Here is a 22180-nt window from a genome sequence, read left to right on the forward strand (position 1 = left end):
GTGGATTCTGATTCATAGTTTGTATACTTCCTGAGGCAGGGATCATAATGTCTTCTCTGTATTGTGAGAACCCTAACGTGGCTTTGGTTGCTTTGAAATAAGTAATACTACAAATAATAATTTCACACATTCATACTCTTCCTACTTTATGGCTTTTTTCTGCTCTGATCAACAACTGGGACAGAAAGGGTTGTAAGATAGTACTGACAAACCTGATGTAATTAAAGAAATTCAGAGTTAAGTCTGCTAAATTGACCAATTGCACCTGTTGTTAAAGAGGTACAATCAGTAAACTGCAGATTTTTGCTCATTGAGGTGCCTAGGCTAGTTCAGGACAGAACAATTGCCCCCAGATCAATGGATATGTGTAAGAGCTGAATTATGGCTTTGCAATAAGCCATGTACATGAGCAGACTGGAAAGCAGATTCTGTCTTTGAGCTTAGGGGCTTGCTCCAAGTCTGCCTTTGCTCTGCAGGGAAGTTGTGCAAGACTTATAGCTGGCCCACTGCATAGCTACACTAGTCAGTGCCTTGTAAAGTGGAGCCAAAGCTTCAGCTAGTACCTGTCTTTTTGTGCCACAGTACAATGGTTGGGCCCTAAATTTTTCCCGACCTAAAAGGCAGGCGAAGTTCAGTCCATATTCTGTTTCTGTGTGCCAAGAAGGCAAATAATATATGTTCAGTGGATCAAGTTCATTTCAGTGGTCGTGTTCCAGACCCCTTCAAGTGTGGATGTTTTGAGTATTATCTATCACTTTTCCTCCCTTAACTTTAAATATTCTGGTTTGAATCCTTTATTATTTTGTTTATATTTTTTTCTTCACTGAAAAGTGTGTAAACTTGCTTTATAGCTTGTAATGAGTGGGTTCAGTTATGTTAAGTATTTAGGCTCTTTTTAAAATTCTTGTTGGTTTTAACCCAAGAAGGAGTAACAGCGCCTTTGCAACCACTAATGTCTGTCACATAAACAGACCTACAGAATAAGCAGAGTAAATCTTTAGTTGTAATTCAAAATGCAATTGACTTAAATTACATTCAGATCAAATTATATCCCATGATTGGTCATGTTTTCAATCCAGGGTGCAACAGCTTTGTGCTACGAGCCTGAACTGAAGTTTATTTGTGTGATAAATGAAATATTATAGTAATTATAGTGTTGCTATTGGGTAAGCTGATTGTAATTGAATATATACAGTGTACATATTGTAGCTAACAGGGCATTTTAGATGTGTGTCAGCTGTGAAACGTGGGAAGAGTCTATTTCTTTTAGAATCATAGAATCATAGAATCATAGAATATCAGGGTTGGAAGGGACCCCAGAAGGTCATCTAGTCCAACCCCCTGCTCAAAGCAGGACCAAGTCCCAGTTAAATCATCCCAGCCAGGGCTTTGTCAAGCCTGACCTTAAAAACCTCTAAGGAAGGAGATTCTACCACCTCCCTAGGTAACGCATTCCAGTGTTTCACCACCCTCTTAGTGAAAAAGTTTTTCCTAATATCCAATCTAAACCTCCCCCATTGCAACTTGAGACCATTACTCCTCGTTCTGTCATCTGCTACCATTGAGAACAGTCTAGAGCCATCCTCTTTGAAACCCCCTTTCAGGTAGTTGAAAGCAGCTATCAAATCCCCCCTCATTCTTCTCTTCTGCAGACTAAACAATCCCAGCTCCCTCAGCCTCTCCTCATAAGTCATGTGCTCTAGACCCCTAATCATTTTTGTTGCCCTTCGCTGTACTCTTTCCAATTTATCCACATCCTTCCTGTAGTGTGGGGCCCAAAACTGGACACAGTACTCCAGATGAGGCCTCACCAGTGTCGAATAGAGGGGAACGATCACGTCCCTCGATCTGCTCGCTATGCCCCTACTTATACATCCCAAAATGCCATTGGCCTTCTTGGCAACAAGGGCACACTGCTGACTCATATCCAGCTTCTCGTCCACTGTCACCCCTAGGTCCTTTTCCGCAGAACTGCTGCCGAGCCATTCGGTCCCTAGTCTGTAGCGGTGCATTGGATTCTTCCATCCTAAGTGCAGGACCCTGCATTTATCCTTATTGAACCTCATTAGATTTCTTTTGGCCCAATCCTCCAATTTGTCTAGGTCCTTCTGTATCCTATCCCTCCCCTCCAGCGTATCTACCACTCCTCCCAGTTTAGTATCATCCGCAAATTTGCTGAGAGTGCAATCCACACCATCCTCCAGATCATTTATGAAGATATTGAACAAAACGGGCCCCAGGACCGACCCCTGGGGCACTCCACTTGACACCGGCTGCCAACTAGACATGGAGCCATTGATCACTACCCGTTGAGCCCGACAATCTAGCCAGCTTTCTACCCACCTTATAGTGCATTCATCCAGCCCATACTTCCTTAACTTGCTGACAAGAATGCTGTGGGAGACCGTGTCAAAAGCTTTGCTAAAGTCAAGAAACAATACATCCACTGCTTTCCCTTCATCCACAGAACCAGTAATCTCATCATAAAAGGCGATTAGATTAGTCAGGCATGACCTTCCCTTGGTGAATCCATGCTGACTGTTCCTGATCACTTCCCTCTCCTCTAAGTGCTTCAGGATTGATTCTTTGAGGACCTGCTCCATGATTTTTCCAGGGACTGAGGTGAGGCTGACCGGCCTGTAGTTCCCAGGATCCTCCTCCTTCCCTTTTTTAAAGATGGGCACTACATTAGCCTTTTTCCAGTCATCCGGGACTTCCCCCGTTCGCCACGAGTTTTCAAAGATAATGGCCAAGGGCTCTGCAATCACAGCCGCCAATTCCTTCAGCACTCTCGGATGCAATTCGTCCGGCCCCATGGACTTGTGCACGTCCAGCTTTTCTAAATAGTCCCTAACCACCTCTATCTCTACAGAGGGCTGGCCATCTCTTCCCCGTTTTGTGTTGCCCAGCACAGCAGTCTGGGAGCTGACCTTGTTAGTGAAAACAGAGGCAAAAAAAGCATTGAGTACATTAGCTTTTTCCACATCCTCTGTCACTAGCTTGCCTCCCTCATTCAGTAAGGGGCCCACACTTTCCTTGGCTTTCTTCTTGTTCCCAACATACCTGAAGAAACCCTTCTTGTTACTCTTGACATCTCTTGCTAGCTGCAGCTCCAGGTGCGATTTGGCCCTCCTGATATCTTTCCTACATGCCCGAGCAATATTTTTATACTCTTCCCTGGTCATATGTCCAACCTTCCACTTCTTGTAAGCTTCTTTTTTATGTTTAAGATCCGCTAGGATTTCACCATTAAGCCAAGCTGGTCGCCTGCCATATTTACTATTCTTTCGACTCATCGGGATGGTTTGTCCCTGTAACCTCAACAGGGATTCCTTGAAATACAGCCAGCTCTCCTGGACTCCCTTCCCTTTCATGTTAGTCCCCCAGGGGATCCTGGCCATCTGTTCCCTGAGGGAGTCAAAGTCTGCTTTCCTGAAGTCCAGGGTCCGTATCCTGCTGCTTACCTTTCTTCCCTGCGTCAGGATCCTGAACTCAACCAACTCATGGTCACTGCCTCCCAGATTCCCATCCACTTTTGCTTCCCCCACTAATTCTACCCGGTTTGTGAGCAGCAGGTCAAGAAAAGCGCTCCCCCTAGTTGGCTCCCCTAGCACTTGCACCAGGAAATTGTCCCCTACGCTTTCCAAAAACTTCCTGGATTGTCTATGCACCGCTGTATTGCTCTCCCAGCAGATATCAGGAAAATTAAAGTCACCCATGAGAATCAGGGCATGCGATCTAGTAGCTTCCGTGAGTTGCCGGAAGAAAGCCTCATCCACCTCATCCCCCTGGTCCGGTGGTCTATAGCAGACTCCCACCATGACATCACTCTTGTTGCACACACTTCTAAACTTAATCCAGAGACACTCAGGTTTTTCCACAGTTTCGTACCGGAGCTCTGAGCAGTCATACTGCTCCCTTACATACAGTGCTACTCCCCCACCTTTTCTGCCCTGCCTGTCCTTCCTGAACAGTTTATAACCATCCATGACTGTACTCCAGTCATGTGAGTTATCCCACCAAGTCTCTGTTATTCCAATCACGTCATAATTCCTTGACATCACCAGGACCTCCAGTTCTCCCTGCTTGTTTCCAAGGCTTTGTGCATTTGTATATAAGCACTTGAGATAACCTGTTGATCGCCCCTCATTCCCAGTATGAGGCAGGAGCCCTCCCCTCACAGACCTTCCTGCCTGTGCTTCCTCCCGGTATCCCGCTTTCCCACTTACCTCAGGGCTTTGGTCTCCTTCCCCCGGTGAACCTATTCACCGCAAGTTACCTTGCAAATTTTCCCTAAAAGAATGGCTGTACGTGTAATTTAGTCTCATAGACGTTAAGGTCAGAAGGGACCATTGTGATCATCTATACTGACCTCCTGCATATTTCAGGCCATGGAACCTTACCCACCTCTCCTGTAATAGACTCCTAACTGCTGGCTGAGTTACTGATGTCCTCAAATCATGGTTTAAAGACTTCAAGTTACAGAGGATTCACCAGTCACACTAGTTTAAATCTGCAAGTGACCATGCTGCAGAGGGCAGAGAAAATCCCCCAGGATCTCTGCCAATCTGACCTTCCTGATCCCAAATATGGCAATCAGCATGTGGACAATACCCACCAGGCAGATACCCGTGAAAGAATTCTCTGTAGTAACTCAGAGCCCTTCCATTCTAGTGTCCCATCTCTGGCTGTTGGAGATTTTTGCTATTGGCAGTAGCCGATGGGCTACATGGCATTGTAGGCAAGCCCATCATATTATCCTCTCCATAAACTTATCAAGCTCAGTCTTGAAGCCTGTTCGGTTTTTTGTCCCCACTGCTCCCCTCGGAAGACTGTTCCAGAAAGTCGCTTCACTTTTTCTAATATTTTGTTCCAGCAAAAATAATAAAGGGTGAACTCCATCCCTTTACAGAGGGCTAGCATGAGATCTTGTCACCAGTTAAATCACAATTACACCTTAAAATAGGGTGTAAGTGAGATGTAAATGGGTGCCTAGTCCCTGTGCTGGCCCTCTGCACAGGGATCAGTTTCACAGGGCTAACCCTCAAAACTTGTATGTTTTGTTAAACTTAAATAGATAAGGTTACCTCCATATCTGTAGTATTTCTTTGTACTTAGGAAATGTTTCCAATGCTGCAAATTCTGAGGTTATATACATACAGACACTTATTCAGAGAAAACTGTACCACCCCAGGCAGAATTTACAAGAGACTGTAGCTAAGGGGGCAAAATCCTTCTCTGAACTCTCCAATGGGCAGGGGAAATGTGCAGGCATGGCCATGCACTGTGTGAGTTTTTCATAGGGAAATGAGCTATTGTCCCTGTCTTTTCCCTGTCTTTCATGGGGAGATGTGTACCCTTGAGTGCAGGAATTGAGATTCTAACTAGCCTCTATTTGGGACATGAAGAAAAAAAAAAGGGATTCTCCTGTCTGGCATTTGGTGATTTTTAAAGTTCTTCTACTTTAATAAGAGTGTATTTGTAATATTAGGAGCTGGTCGTGACCCCTTTATGTAGGTTATCTAACACTTTCCATTATAATGATAGGAAATCAAAAAAACCAAAATCTCTTTCAACCTTTTTGGAGAAACTCCAACGCTATCATTGTTTGCAACTGACCTTTGAAATTAGGTAGGGAGAAAGCCTTTGGACTGGAGAAGTGCCTGTTCTTTGTCCTTTGAAACTTTTCAACGGTTTATATCTCAGTAAAACTTAAAAAAATGCCATTCTCATTATAAGAGGGCAGCCTGCCCCTTTAAGAGCATGAGGCGTGGGGCCAGTCAGTCCTGTTTAATTAGGAGACCAGACATGCTGTTCCAATGTGAAGCAAGAAGCTGACCTTGAGCTAGGAACTGGGTGAAAGCTACAGCCATCCAGAGGCCCTTGGTAGGAAGGTAGACCTGACCCAAACAGTGGGGTTGGTTGGAGATCAGGAGCTGGCAGTTATATTATGAGAAATGCCATTGCTGCTGGGAGTGTGCTGTAAGGGAGGGGGACTTGATATCACATTTTTTGACTTGGACTAAGGGATTCTTTGTTACCATGAAAAGGGTTGAACACTTTAAAGTGGCTTGGCTGAAGGGTCAAGTCACCTTTGCAACTGGAGTAGGCTGAAGATCATTGTGGGGAAATTGAGGCAGGAGTGCTGCAACACCTGGTTTTCCAGCCAGGGGGTGTTCTGGGACGGTGAGTTTTGTGACGCACCTTTTCTCACTTATATTGCTCTTCAGTTATTTTGGCAGGATGCAAAAATTTTCAACACGAACGTTAAGGCCAAGCCCATACAACTGCTGTAGAAGTAGCAGCAGCACACGCTGCACTAGGAACATGTAGGAACTGCTTGAGCCATTGTATTTGGGAGTCTTGGGAGAGGGGGAAAGACAGCAAGGCCGGTCTCCCCCCAGCCATGCTCCAGATCCAAGACATGGGCTCAGTGGCCTATTACCACCTCTGGCGATACCATGTGGGGCAGGAGCTCCCCCAACTATTGGGGCGGCATAGAGAAAGAGAGAGATTGGACCAGGATGGGTTTTCCCCCGATGATCTCTTTATCTACAGGATTAACTATATTAGCTGGCAGCAAGAGAAGGCTGTTAATCCCAGTGTGGTGGATTGGCCACTAATTCTAGGTGATCTTCCAGCAGCTAGCATCAGTGGCCAATCCACCACACTGGGATTAACAGCCTTCTCTTGCTGCCAGCTAATATAGTTAATCTCGTAGATGAAGAAGTCTGTGTTGCAGTGCTGAAGGATGCTGCTACTGATGTAAGATAGGGATTAGTTCCATTTGTACATAATATAATTTATTTTACCTCTTTTCCTTAAAAAAAACCCTAGGAAATTACATTTAAAAATTGTAAAAAATTAAAAAATGTAAAAGATATATATGTAGATTGCAAAGTCAAGCTCTCAAAAGTTAGGAATGCCAGATCTGGTTGCCTGTGCAACCTTAATTCCACCCCTTTCTGCTTTATAGAAAAATAGAATATCAGGGTTGGAAGGGACCTCAGGAGGTCATCTAGCCCAACCCCCTGCTCAAAGCAGGACCAATCCCCAATTATTGCTGCAGATTCTAAATGGCCCCCTCAAGGATTGAACTCACAACCCTGGGTTAAGCAGGCCAATGTTCAAACCCTTTGAAAGACTAGGTGTGTGAGGTAATGTCTTGTAGTGAACCAGCGTCTGTTGGTGAAAGAGACATGCTTTCTGTATGTGCATTTTGATAGTCTTTAATTACGTGTTTCAGAGTAGCAGCCATGTTAGTCTGTATTCGCAAAAAGAAAAGGAGTACTTGTGACACCTTAGAGACTAACAAATTTATTAGAGCATAAGCTTTCGTGAGCTACAGCATCCGATGAAGTGAGCTGTAGCTCACGAAAGCTTATGCTCTAATAAATTTGTTAGTCTCTAAGGTGCCACAAGTACTCCTTTTTTTTTTAATTACGTGATCACCCATGATTTTTTTCCACAAGACCCATTCCTCATGTAGTATACAGGATGATTTCACAAGGGACCAGAATTAAGATTACAAGGGTAACAGTGAATTTGGCATTTTTTAACCATCTAGGGCTTGACTTTGTAATCTAAAATAACATTGTTTTGAATTGAAATAGAAATTGAAATTTTTAATATTCAGTTGTTACAGTCTTGGCTTAGTGGATGGTCCACCAGCCTTTTAACTGAACCCAACTTTTGGATCCCATATGCATCCAGGTCAGCTGGGCTTGGGCAGAGTCCAGACATGGTCTTTAGATCTGGGTCTCTGGGGCACACTCCTAGGAACATAGTGCCTGTCTAAGTCCCTTCCCTGGGACATGAGAATCCACAGTCCAACTGCCATAAGTCCCAAGATCTGTGCTGAGACTTTCCAAGATGCCTCAATTGCTTTTGGTTATGCATTCTCTTCCAGAGTTCCCCTGTTTGTGGTCACTCTGGTTTATAGTTTATAGCAGGTAAAGTAAAGAACACAGGCTTTACATAGGAACATATTAAATACATACTTTTTACACTTAGAAAGCACAGGAGAGTTACAGATCTATGCGAACAATAAACACCTGAATGCAGTCCTCCCCTCAAAACCTCAGAGTCCTCACCTCTCCTAAGCATTTTGAGGGCTGGTCCATGTCCTTAGCAGAAGGCGAAGTCCTTCCTGACCCCACTCCTCTAGCTGTGTCTTGTGTGTCTCTCAATGGACTGGCTCCCTTGCTTAGAGAGACTGTAACATTAAAAAAAAAATTGGTCTGTGACACCTTTGTTCTTATGCTGAATAATTTCCATGCTCCAACCCTCCCGGTTGGTTGCTGATCTAAGAGTTATTAAAGTCAATGTCTCTGCCCTTAGCAACCACATTGCTCCATCTGGGTAGGACTGACTGTTAAAGGTTGATGTCCCCATCGTGGCTGTGTTTCAGTTTCCCAGACATCGTCTGTTTCCATTACAAAGTGGAGAGTCTAATCCACACATTTGAACTCAAATGATACTTCACAGAACAAAAAAGGGATTTCATAAATTGACACAAACAATACACATATATTCTCTCACACTAGTTGGTAACCTTGGAATTCACAAGCTAATAGAGTGCCCCTATCCACTACATGTTTCCTTTATTCTGTCTTATTTTTTTCTCTTCTTCTTCTCTCTTTCCCAGAAATAGACTTGTGACAATTCTTGGTGATTCTAGTAACCCTAAATATGAAGCTGAGCTTTCCCATCTCCTGCAGGACCTCTTTCTGCACTTCTGATTGCAATTTTTTCCACCTTTGTATTTGTAGGCACCCTTTCAGTGTATCATTTCTGGCAGCAGCTAGCTTAGTTATTTATAAACCCAGAAAGCAGAACCTTTCCCAGGAAGAGGAATGGTCTCTTGAAATGTGTGTCTGTTTATTTAGTTCTTAGAATATGCAACAGGGTATAATTACATCAAGCCATATCTATTAGCTAGAGTCTATTGTGGACCATCCTGATGCCATCCAATAGCATCTTACGTCTCTTGATCTAAGGGATTTACTGATCAGTGGTGATTCTGTTAAACTTGGTTAATTCTGTACTCTCTTTAGTCCTTCTCCTCAAGGGAAGAAGTGATATTACTTTAAAGGTTTATATATATACAACAAATCCCATTTTAGAGGAGAAAGGGGGACAAAGTCAGAAGCATCCTCCAGGAAGGTGGAAAGGCTGAAATACCTTTATAACTTAAATCAGGTAAAATAGCACTTGATTGGGAAGTACTTCATATTTGTCTGATGTTAGTTATATACAGTTAGTTATGTACAGTTGATTTTAGTAGGTATTTTAATAGCGTGATTGATTTTCATGATCTAGAGTGAATGTCTTCGTATCTGAGTGCATTGTGTTATATTGCATAAGAACTTGCACTGTGATTAAATATGTGAGTCAAAGGATACTACTTATGGGTAGAGGTAATTAACTGGCATTATGAATATGATATGAATATGCATTGGAGTCATGATTCCTTAATTTTTTTGTAATAGATTCTGTCTACAAGAAAAGCTTCCATTACTTATTATTTTCTGCTTGGCATAAGAAGGGGAAAATGAATGTGAAGAGGTTGAATTGTTTGATACAGCTGGGTAGAACCCAATAAATTAGTCTGTTCTGTATTAAGTACTTTACGGGGATCACAAGGACATGAGTATTGATGTATTTGAACTAAGCAGCAGTGGCAAATCATGAAAATGCTACTGCAAATCAGTTCTTGATCTGGAAAATAACGATAGCATGCAATAGAGGGATTGTATAACCTACCTTTTCACCAATTTCTTCCAGCTTCTCCCCTCAAACTTTTTCATCAGCAATTATAAGCATGGCTGTGACATAACCACATGCAATTGTCCAATTTGAGCACTGGTACTTATTGGATAAATGAGTTTTGAAAGAAGTTTCTCATGCTAAATTTGTTGGGTTTCTTTTTTCTGAAAACAAAATCAAAAGGGCAAGCATAAGCTCTCCAGGAGAATTTTAGCTGGCAAATACATGGGTGTTAGCTTCTACTGTGCTGATTCAATTCAGGTAGCATGACAGCAGCAGAGCAAAAAGAGCAAGCAGAAGTAACAATTTTTGCAAGTCACAGAAAAATATAAATGTAACTAAATTAGGATATTAGTATAGGTGATATGCCACTCGGTTGAATAAGGATTCAAAACAGAGAATGGGTTTAAAGTGTCAGGCTGCAACTTTACTGACATGGCACTTTTGTGTAAGCTGTACCCCAGTTCTGTTAGGCAATGTGAAGGGACTGGAATGGGATGACTTTCCACCAATACCAAGAAACAAGAAGGCAGACCTGACCTCCCAAAATCACCCATGGGATCTAACCAGCTTGTTGAGATTCCTGACCAATATAGAGGGTATCTCAATCTTCACTAAATGTCCACAAGCAACATTATAGACACCAGATTCCCCTGGAGTCCTGCGTCCAGGTTTACCCCAGGATCTAGACCGACTCCCCTAACTTTCTTCACGCTGGACACTGTCCAAAATTAGGGACAATCAAATTAATCCCTCACTGAGCATTCATGGATACTGTGGGGAAAGTCAAAAGATCCTCAATGCTGATTTTGCTTTAAGGGAAATTCCTTCCTGAACCTCCGAAAGGCAATCACACTGGGTCCAGCAGCTCACCGGAACTGGTTCTGCCACCCCCAGAGACCCTAGTAGACAATGGAGAGTAGATAGATGCTGTCTGATGGCATCCCTGGGTGGAGAGAGAGGTAAGCTCGGAGGGAGGAGCAAGTCTGACTATGAAGGTCTGTTCCTAGTACTGATCGCTTCCCTTCCATCCTCTCTGGCTTTATGTGGTCCTGCAGGAGAGGGAGGAAACACCTGTGTCTGATAGGAAGGGTTACAGCTCATTTTCCCCTTCCCCAGCTAGCTCAACACTCTAATAGAACTCTGTTTAGAGGGTCATGTTTAAGACTGTTGTCTTGTGAAAACTGGAGTGTCTTGGTTGTGCCACCTACAGTCTGACTCCTTCCTTATGAGCCCAAAGTTGCTGTCCCATATAAGTTTAATTTATTGTTGTACATTTACTCACAAAACACTGAATCAAGAAACTGAGGATATAGAAAATGACATTAATACTAAGAAATACATATTACATCACTTAAGGTTATACTAATAATTCTCTTGTGTATTGAAATTTGAGACTTTATCCCATATTTTGTTTCAGAAATTGAGAGGAATGATGAGATGGCCGTCACTAATGCTGCCTTTTCATTTCCCCATGCAAAATACTGGTAGAATTACAGCTTCCCAGACCATGTTTTTAAAATAGACCCAGTCTTACATTTGGATTTGCATGTCTGAAATTTTATACCCAATATTTAGAACATGCAGCCTTGCATAGCTACAAACTGAATTTGCTAGTGCATATTAAGTAGTTAGCATATGCAAAACCAATTTTGGGAATATGCAAAATGTTGGTTGCCTAAAAACTTAGTCACGCATAGTTACATGCACCTAAAACTGGTACATGCATTTTTGTTGAATGCTGTTTTTGATAATATTGCCTTAAATATTAATGAGTAAGTTTCTTAGGCCATCTTCCTACAAACACATTCCACTATATATCAAGTCACTGAGATAGCTCTTTGGCTTGGTATTTCATTCTGGAGTAAAATTAATGAAAAAAAAAGTAGTTTTATTCCGGTGCACCTTTATTATTATACTTTAATTGCTTAATCCTAATTGCTGAAATCCTAATTTCAGAAGATAGAAAGAAGAACTATTAGGTGACAATCTGGGATGCTCTTATGCTGGGAAAAAATAATGTCTTGGTACTTATATTATCCCTCAAAGTATTTCAATATTTCTTGAAACTTTAAAAAAAGAAAAAAGCCAACATTATGTTTTTCCAGATTTTTTCTTATTTTTGCACGTAAAATCTATACATCTTTCAGGAACTGTACAGACATTAGTATTCACAGCAACCTTGTGATGTAGATAGGTAAGTATTATTATTCCCATTTTGCAGATCAGGATATTAAGGCAAAAGGTAAAGGCCAAACACTGAGTAAGTGGTAATACTGGAATTAGAGCTGAATTATTCCAGGTTCTCAGTCCTGTCTTCAGCCACTGGCACAGGCTGCAACTATTTTCAATTATGTTTCCTTTAGAAAGAGGGTCTTTAACTACATAGGGCCAGATTCTGCCACCTTTACTCTGCATGAATAATGCCTTATTGCACAGATAGTAGCTTTGATTTCACTGTGGCTGCTAGTGGAATAAGGTGCTGCTCAGCTTGAGTGAAGCTAGCAGAATGTAGTGTAATAATTAAACGGGGTTTAATTATCAAATTTCCATAGTGACATTTTGATATTCCATTCTGTTGTTGTTGAGGGGAGTAGCTTTTCATTTCTAAGTAGTTGTCTTTATCTGCTAGAATTCATCATAGCTATCATTAGCATTAACTATCCACCTGCTTTTTCTAACCAGGTATTAAAGTGAGCTTTAGAACCAGGGAACCTGATGGTCTGATTCTTTTCTCTGTGGCACCTGGGAATCAAGAGGAATACATTGCACTTCAGTTACAGAGTGGACGTCCTTACTTTCTTTTTGATCCACAGGTACGGTAAGGAGAAAGATCAAATAAAATATAGCTTTATTACAGATCCCCAAGGCATATTGTACGCTTAATGATGAGGGGGGTGCTTGCTTTTTCCATTTTTTTCATATTGATCCTGGTTAATGGGTTCTTCAATACCTTAGATAATTGGTGATCTTTAGAAAAGAAGCATTATTCCCCCCCCCAGGCTTTTGTAACATTTAGTTATGTTTGCAAGTGTTAACATTTTTAAATTAGAGTTGCACTACATTTTTTTAAAAACTATTGTTCTTACCATTACCACTGAGTTAACAATCGTTAGTACCATCTTAACATTCATTTTAAATACTAAGACAACAGTTACGGATATGTCTCTTTTTGATTATCTTTAAATGAAGATAGCATACTATTCTAGTAAATATTTTTCAGCATCCCATTTGATTGTACACCCATTGAAGTCCATGAGAGTTTTCCCATTAACTTTAGTGGAAACAGAATTGAGCCCTAACTTTAAATTGGTGCCGAGAATATGTAAATGTATACATCCTTTTAAATACTGTTATTAATACTTTTATTTTGTAAAATAGGTATAATTTAAAAATACAACTCTGTGGCCATAGCATCATACAGACGAATCCACTCTGATTGATTTAAGTTATGCAATGTATGAATTAGGTGACTGCATTAGTTCACTACTTTTAAAAGAACTTAGGATGAAATCCTGCCCCTTTGACGTAAACCAGGAATTTTTTCATTGGCTTCAGTGGGGCCAGGATTGCGCTCTGCAGTCTGATCCAAAGCCCATTGAAATCAGTGGAAAGCCTCCCATTACCTTCATTAGGCTTTGAATGAGGCTTATAGTGCTGTGACTTTCTTATATATTTTGATTATAATAGTGGCCAAGGTCTTAATCAGAATTGGGGACTCTTTGTGATAAGTACAGTACTCTTTCTGATGGATGGTATGGGTGATATAGATAAATGGAGAGCCCCTACTCTAGTGATTTAGCCTAAAATACTTCAACAGAGAAAACACACACGTTTTTTGGCTATCGGGAGCTGCTAACCATTAAGGCCTGGCAAATGGTTCAAGAAATTAATTCAGATATGGTCTCTACAAAGTTTGATTTTGCAAATGTGAAATGCCTTGTTTTACATAAGAATATTTAAATATGATCACAGTATCATTCTGCTACTCTGGTAAAAATGTGTTACAGAAGCATTTTGTAGAATGTATTTTGAACCCAGAGAATAGTTTCCTCCAAAATTAAGCACAGATTGGCACATGAGGTTGTGTGGTCCCAGCTTGAACTAGTTACAAATAAATGTGGTTTCTGATGTATAAAACTATTAATGCTCTCGATTGTTGCCAAACATAATATGAAGAACCACTTATTCAGACACCTGATCTTTAGAATGCAGCATCGTTTGTAACAATTTTAACGCTAACTAAATACACTTTGATGAGACAGCATTTAATAAAATGCTCATTAATTTCATCATTAGCAAGGGTATGCTAAGAAGTAAGCCAGTTTCTTATGTCACGCCCAATTAGCATCCCATGCTAGTAATCCCATTAGTATTGTTGAATTCACTAATGGAAAAACTAATGGGCATGCTACCAGGGCACATTAATTGGGCATGACACCAGTTCTGGTTTTAATTATTAAACTATGATAACGAAATGTGTGTTTGTAAAATATTAAAATGTTGAAATAAGATAGAAGACAATAAAAATAGTATATGAAAAAATGCCTGGGTGCATGTAAATGCATGTGGGTTTGTGTTATCATTGTGGGACAGTGAACTGATACACAAACCAAGTCTGCATACCTAGGATGCAGGTACCTTTAAGAAAGGCACATGCATCTATGTGGAAAACATGCTACATATGCTCATGGGAAATTACTCCCTTTTTATAATCTTAAATACGTCGTATATATTCTCATGCATGGTATGCTCAGTGACAGCATCCAATTAAAAACATACTGTAGAAACGTATTACATTAAGTATCTGTATGCTGGCCAGCAACACTCAGATAAAGTTTGAACGGAATGGAGCTTTATTCCTTTAGTCTAATGCAGCTTTAAAGGTTGTGATAGTAGTGGTCAACAGAATCACATTAGTATTTATCGCATTAGTACACTACTTTTTTCATCAGTACAATATTAAGATCACTGAAAGGGAGAGAAGTTGAGAACAAAGGTGTCAACAAAAATTACAGATCTATCTTTTTCATTTACTGCTGGACAGTGGCAAATGAGCTACTTCTTTCAGAGATGCCAGTAACTATTGCTAAAACAATGCATCCGATGAAGTGAGCTGTAGCTCACGAAAGCTTATGCTCTAATAAATTTGTTAGTCTCTAAGGTGCCACAAGTACTCCTTTTCTTTTTGCGAATACAGACTAACACGGCTGCTACTCTGAAACCTAAAACAAAACAAGAGTTTATTTGCAAGTTTGGAAAATAGTTTTATGAAATCTGTCCTCAGAGTAACAATTTGTAAAGGTAATTTTACTTTATTAATATCTACTGTCTAAGCAAAGTAGCATTTTTGCAGTTAAATAATTCCTGGGAAGTTTTATTTACTGTACAGATGAGTATCCATAAGTCTCATTTGCTTCTTGTTCAGAGGGTCTGATTACCTAGTTGTAATGAAATTGCAATATAGGGCGACAACCTTCAAACACTTGTATTTAACTTTACCACTGTGAATGGTCCCTATTTCTGGTACAGCATAGGATTTTGCAGGATTTGGCCTAATTTTAGCCAGTTTTAAACCAAATTGTAGAAACCACTGAACGCTTATGTTTGCAATCGTAGGCTAAATTAGTGTTGCAATCGTAGGCTAAATTTAACGTGCTTTCAGCTCCATCTGTAGAAGAGGTATACAGTTTATAATAATCTTTCACATCTCTACCTGTCATTTAGTTTATCCCATTGAATAGGGTTGCTCTAATATTAACAAGTATTGGGGGGGGGGAGGGAGAAAAAAAATACAAGAAAGCTCTTCTTTAATAAATTTTTCTGGCATATTAGCATTTTGTAGGCAGATAGACAATGCATACTAGATTAGATTATTGCTCTATCTATCCTGGTATCTTGCCACCAACAGTGGCAATGCCTCAAATACATATTCAGAGATCTTCTTTCCTCATTTTTATCTTGATTAGTGATGGCATTTTATTTATTTCTTAGGAGCATGGAATTGTCCTTTTTGGAATGCTTGAACACACATTGTGGTCTAGTTGTTAGAACAGGGGGATTGGGAGTCAGGACTCCTGGATTTTGTTCTTGGATTTGCCACTGTCTTGCATTTGCTTCTCCATCTTTCTGTGCCTTTGGGCAAGTTATGTTATTAATATTATTATTTCTATTCTGATAGCACCCAAAATGTAGTAGACATTGACCACACATACAATAAGATACAATCTTGCCCAAAGAGCTCACAACCTAAGAAGACAAGCAATATATGAAGAGTGGAGGAAACAGATACAATCAAAATGTACACAGTTTTTATATCTGCATTAATTAAAGTGGAAGATGTATGGCTAAGTATGTTTTGGTGGTTAAAATCTCAACAAATAAAAGTGTGATTTAAAAAAATCAACTATGACCAACTATCCTCATCCTATCCAATATTAATTGGCTTATTTCTTATTTCTTAGCCTCACTTTTTTCCATTTTTAAAATGGGGGTAATTTATTTTTAGCTCACAGTGGGGTTGTGAATCTTTAATTAAATAGTTACGGCACTTTGAGATCTCTAGACAAAAAGTGCCATAGAGAAAGAATATTATTAATCGTTGCTTCAGGTGTTTGTACGAAAGATAACACATTAGCATAACGCTTCTCTTTCTTTAGCATAAGGGGTGCATAAGAATTGTGATAATAATTAGAGAACACAGTAATTCATTGTCAAGCATTCACGGTATTTCATTGTCAAGCTTGCCTCATAGCAAACATTTATTTTTTGCTCTTCCTCCTAATCACCTGAGATCTATTAACAAGAAGCTTATGTCCTGTGTTTGAGATTTGAGGTGGAAACTAGCATTAAAACAAGAGTCTACTCTTTGCCATTAAGGCCAGCATCTCTCTAATGTAAATTGGAATCACCAGTGAGAGCTACTTTGCTTGCTAATTAGAATGTGACTTCTTGATTTTAAAAATAAAAGCTAATGATTTGTTCAAATGTTCCATTCTCCAAGAGTGATACATTAAGCTGGCTTCTTTCAGTGTTATAGGCAGTGCATTGCCCAAGTACAGCGTTTTGCTTTTAAGAACAAAAGGTGAAATCCTGGTCCCAATGAAGTCACTGGCAAAGCTCCCACTGACTTCATTGATGTGATTCCACTCAAAGTATTTTAAAGTTTTACTGAAACAGTAACAACGAAGGTTCAGTATATAGTTCTGTAGCCTTAAAATTCTGTCTGTTCTGCAGGGATATCCTGCCCTGAAGGGTGAATTCTATTGAATAATATTGAATTCCTTGGAAAAAGGCACTTCATCCCTGCAAGTCAGGTGTAATTTAATGCTCTAGGATTGTATTTATTAAGGATTACTGGGAGATTTAAACACCAATCAGACATCAATCTCTAGGAATTGCCCTATGACACAGTCACTTTTCCTACAGTATTATGAGAGAAACATCTGTTTAAAAAATGAATAATTCATTTTGACGTGATGTCTGCATCAGTTATTTTCCTTTTACCTGGTGTATTTAGAAAAGTTTTGTACTAGATGTTAGCCATTGAGGTCTCCAACTGTGTCTCACTTATCTTATCATTTACAATTTTGTATGTCCAAAATAATTTTAATACAACTTGGAAAGAAGTTATGATTAGATTAGCATTTCTCTTACATATGAATGGCATCTTAAAACCATCCCCCTCTGATATTTTTCTGCTGAATTTTTGATATGACTTCTCTCTTCTCCAAAAAAAATTGGACTGACTGTCCTTAAGAATTGAAGTCTTCTCCTTATCCACAGAATGGGGTGAACAATGGCAGTGCAAGCTTCCTAATACTGCCCTATAAGTATTCCTGACCTTCACTTAGAGAGACTACCTAGAGACAGAAACTGCCAAACAACAATCCCAATTAATGTTAAATGTGATGGTGGCTCCTGTACACTAGAGACTCATTTCACACACTGCAGGCTGAGTAACAGTCATCCAATAACTGTCTGTTGAAATATTACAGAATTTCAATTTAACCCCCACCCCCTCACTGAAATCAGGGGAGCTGCACAGGGTGCAAGTTAGAAAAGAATTTAAGCTCTAACTCGTAGTAGCAACTAAACTGGATCCCTAGTTCTACACAAACTTTTGAGTGGGCTACTTTACCAAGGATTGGGATTACAAAGAGATGAGTAAAGCTTGATCAATGTTAACATTATTCACTATTTTAGCATAAATTTAAATAGAGAGGGGAACATCACAGGTACCTTCTATTAATATTTTAAATATTTCTTGAAAGGGATCTGCAGTGGCAGTTACTCCAACAAATGATGGTGGAAGACAATACAATGATAACATTTGGCACCATATAATTGCTACAAGAAATCAGGCTTTGGGAAAAATCACTGTGGATAGTCAGTACACAGGTAATTAACCCATTCCTTCACATTATATCATTATCATCAGGATATTACTCACTTGCTTTCACTTTCACTATTTACCCTCTTTTGTGTGTTGAAAATATTTGCACAAACTTTCATGACAAAATTGGTCACAGTACATTGTACAGTTCTTGCCATCCAAAATAAAGTCTTTCTGCAATAGCTATAGTCTGTAAATCATTGGCAATTTTAACACTAGACTCGAGGATTTTTGTCTCTTTTTATACTTGATGATATGCTGCTATTATGTTATTCTATTGTAAAATGCCTTTGTAAAGCATCCTCAGGCTTGTGTAAAAGGGCATAATCATGCATAGTACTATATTTGAATCCTAGATCTAATATGTGATACAGCATCACCATTAAATTACAGATTTATTGAAAACTTTGCATAGAAAAATAACACTCTTTCTTTTTTTAGGTTTTTTGTCAGCTACAAGTGGTAGTACCATTATTGGGGAAAACACAGGTGTTTTTGTTGGAGGACTTCCACAGGATTATACTATCCTAAGAAAGGACATGAGTGAGTATAGTTGTGTTATTCATGTGATGTATCCGAAATCCACTACAGTGGGGTTGACTTACCTACCTTTGCAACACTGAGGGCTGCATTGATAATTTGCCAGGAACCCGAGGGCAGCACTTAATTTCCGTAATTATTTAGATAATTGTTTAATCAAAAATACCTTCACACAAATTTTCTTGTATTTGCATCTTCAATGATAGAAATTGTTTTTTGACTGAGTTCACTAGCAATATAAGCAACATTACTTCACGCATATGTTGACTTATATAGGATACGTACATTTAAGTTAGTAACATATACATAAAGCATGTGAGCACATTTCATAATTTATATAGCATAAGGATTCCAAAGTACTTTTCATAACTATAAATATATATTATGTGGGAGAGACCTCAGTGTTGTTGCAAAAACAATATTAATAAAAAATGTAGTTATAATTTTGTCATTACAAAATTCTTTGTGCCTTTACTGAATATTAATAGAGTGCTATAGCAAGGATGCTTAGAAATTGGACAATACACATGTTTAGCTAATTATGTTAAAAACTGTTAAAGCTAATAGAAGAAATTCCAGATGTTTTCTACTTCTGTGTCCCAAGCACAAGCAAACATCAAGCAGACTTACCACATAAGCATTTTTAGGAAGAAACCTGATTGTGACAGGAATGCAAGTTTGTGTTATCAGAGCAGTACATCTAGAGGTAAAGTAGGGCTATACCATCTCCCTTCCCCTTTTCTTTTCAAAGGAAAACCTGAGTTTAAAGCCACACAAACATTGTCTGGGAGCATAAAATAGTAAAATGTCATTCTGTGGGCAGGTTAGTGATAGAAAGGTAAGAGAAGTGTCATTTGATTCAGAAAAATCTACAGAATCATAATTTCAGTGGTGTTGCCCTCTGTGGTGTGACAAGGGGGGCCTTGCTGCCTCTGGTTCCCAGCTCCAGGTCCTTCAGATGGTGGAAATGTCATCAGAAAAGGGTCAAGTTGGGTATAATTGAAAAGCTCTTTCTAAGAACTCCTAAAAAAAACAGGCATGTTTGGACTTTTGGAAAACAGAATTTTCTTTTCCATCAAACTCTATTAAACTGAATATACCTCAGAAAATGAACTGAATAAAAAGAAAAAATTTAAAGCTAATTTTAACTCTATCTTGATCTTTCTGGCCACAAGAACAAAAGCAATTAAAGAAATGTTGCATATTCATTAAACAAAGTGCATATTCAGGAGCTGAAAGTGGCACCTAAGCCATGCCCCAAGGCATGGAGCCAATAAAAGAGGGACAGCAACCAACTTGAATCTAAAGAAGCATGGAAGAGGTGTGTTTTCTCACAATTTAATGAAAAGGAGAAGGGTATATAAGATAGAAGTGAGCTCCCCACTCTCACTCCCTGCTACTCTGCTTAGGCAGCAAGCACTATGTAACTCATTCTGTCCATCTCTACAAGCAAGCTGCCATAGACAGATAAGAAAACCAGAGAAGACTCAAGAAGAAACCAACCAAAGGAAACCTCTCCAAGACTTCAGCATGGATTGATGAGAGAAAGTTAGCTAAAACATTGCAAAGGGACTAGGTTTAAAACTTCGGTAATGATTTTGTTGGAATATTGAAATGCTGTCGTAACTTAAAAGACTAACAGTTTCTCCTGTTAATCACCAAATGGTTAGTCCATGAGGAGACAAGCTAAACATTGGTAAACAGAGAAATAGTGGTATTTAATTGGATTTAAAATTCTTAATATTGGTTAATTGGCCTGTCTCAAGACAATTCCTTAAATGGCTTCCTATAAGTAACTGATATAAATATTTCTTCGGTTTCATAGGACGTAGTTAAGATTGCTTACTAGGCCAGCTATATATTGGCTGGTTATTTATTAATAACCAACAGGTCCACCTGCTCTGATACAAAATTATTTTGCCTATATATAAACATTCTTAGTTATCTTAAAGATATAGTAAAGAATGGATTCACAATAATTTGGGAAAACAATATACTTTGGTATTAACTAACAAAGAGGAAAGCACACCTCAGAGGTGTGTTCTTAGGGATGTAATCTCTGTTAAAACTCTCCATAGAGAGACATACAGAATAGATTGTAGCAGAAGTAACCAGTTTAACATTTGTGTTAGGTCGTTGGTGGTGTTTGATGTTTTCTTTACCTTTCTTTAACAATAAAAGAGCTGTGGTTAATAACTGTGATTATTTTGGTTGGTCTTTAGCTTCTATGTGAGCCAAGCTTCTGTGTTGGCAGTAAGAGAAACAGTTGGTAAGAGCTGGCATATCATGTCTTGGTTCTTTAAATATTTTCAGTAATTTTTAATTCAAAATTACTTGGCATCCAACAATTTAAAACTACACCTTTCATTCCCACAAATTGACTTGCCCAAGAACTTAACTACAAAACATCAAGAGTGAAATGCAACAACAATTTAGCTCAGCAGCACTGCATGCCTGTATAGGACAGAAAGGTGCTTTGTCCAGTTGAAACAGTAGAGGAATGTAGACTGCTACCCAAACTCAAATGTAATGGATAGTTATATTTAACCAGGACACTGGACATAACACCCTACTTGTGCAAAATTGCCATGGGTTCTTGAATGTCTACAAATAAGTGAGACTTTTTCACATCTCATCCAAAATAAAGTAACTCTAGCAGTAGGGTGACTCCTAACACAATGCTCAGTAATTAGTCCAGTACTGGAGCATAGGAAACAATGCTACACTACAGTGTTTTCACCAGCTTTAGTTGATATCTATCTATCTAGATAATTTAGGTACTTGTATGGCTCCCATTATTGTAGTATCTGAGTTCCTCACAATTTTGCTGTATTTATCCTTAAAACACCGCTGTGTAGGGAGTTGGGAAGTACTGTCATGCACATTTTACAGGTGGAGAACTGAGAAACTAAAAGACTTCAGGGCACTGAAGCCAGATCTCCTGGGTCCCGGTCTGGTGCTACTGGACCATACTATTTCTCTTAATTGCTTATGTACTTGAATTTTTATTGCCTTACTTCATACACCTGTATACAATGCACATTATACTATGAGCAGTGGAAAACAATGAAGTGGGTAAATGGGTTACTTATAATCTGTTTAGATAAGGATCTGGATATATTTCACCTATGCAGACCGCAGTTTGGACCTCTATTGTAATATTTTGCACTTTCCTCACATGGCTGTGTCCACATGCAAGGAGAGTGCAGATTACACACACTGCAATTTTACTACTGTTTAAAATCCTCCATACTCTTAGAGTCTAAGAAGTGACTATGTAAAAATGGTATTCTGGGATTTCATATTTGTTGTGTCTCAGTGACTCCGTATCATGTTTGCTCAGTTTACAAGTAAAAAGATGTTTTTCCTGACTGACAGCACTGGGATCTGAAAGTCAAACAGTGTTTTTGAGTTTATAGCACCATCAGTAATAAAGACTTAGAACTTAGTTGACAACTTGCTTTCATGGTTTGCTGC

The 22180-nt window shown here is 39.3% G+C and overlaps 1 protein-coding gene across 1 annotated transcript in view; it reads left to right on the top strand.

Moving 5' to 3' along the window:
- Positions 1-22180, top strand: part of USH2A (usherin) — a 590403-nt gene that overhangs the window by 202619 nt on the left and 365604 nt on the right. The window contains 3 exon segments of the mRNA XM_038396580.2: positions 12454-12584; positions 18042-18168; positions 18605-18706. Coding sequence (XP_038252508.1) covers positions 12454-12584; positions 18042-18168; positions 18605-18706 — 360 coding nt within the window.

This window comes from Dermochelys coriacea, chromosome 3 (genome assembly GCF_009764565.3).
Source record: "Dermochelys coriacea isolate rDerCor1 chromosome 3, rDerCor1.pri.v4, whole genome shotgun sequence".
NCBI lineage: Eukaryota > Metazoa > Chordata > Testudines > Dermochelyidae > Dermochelys > Dermochelys coriacea.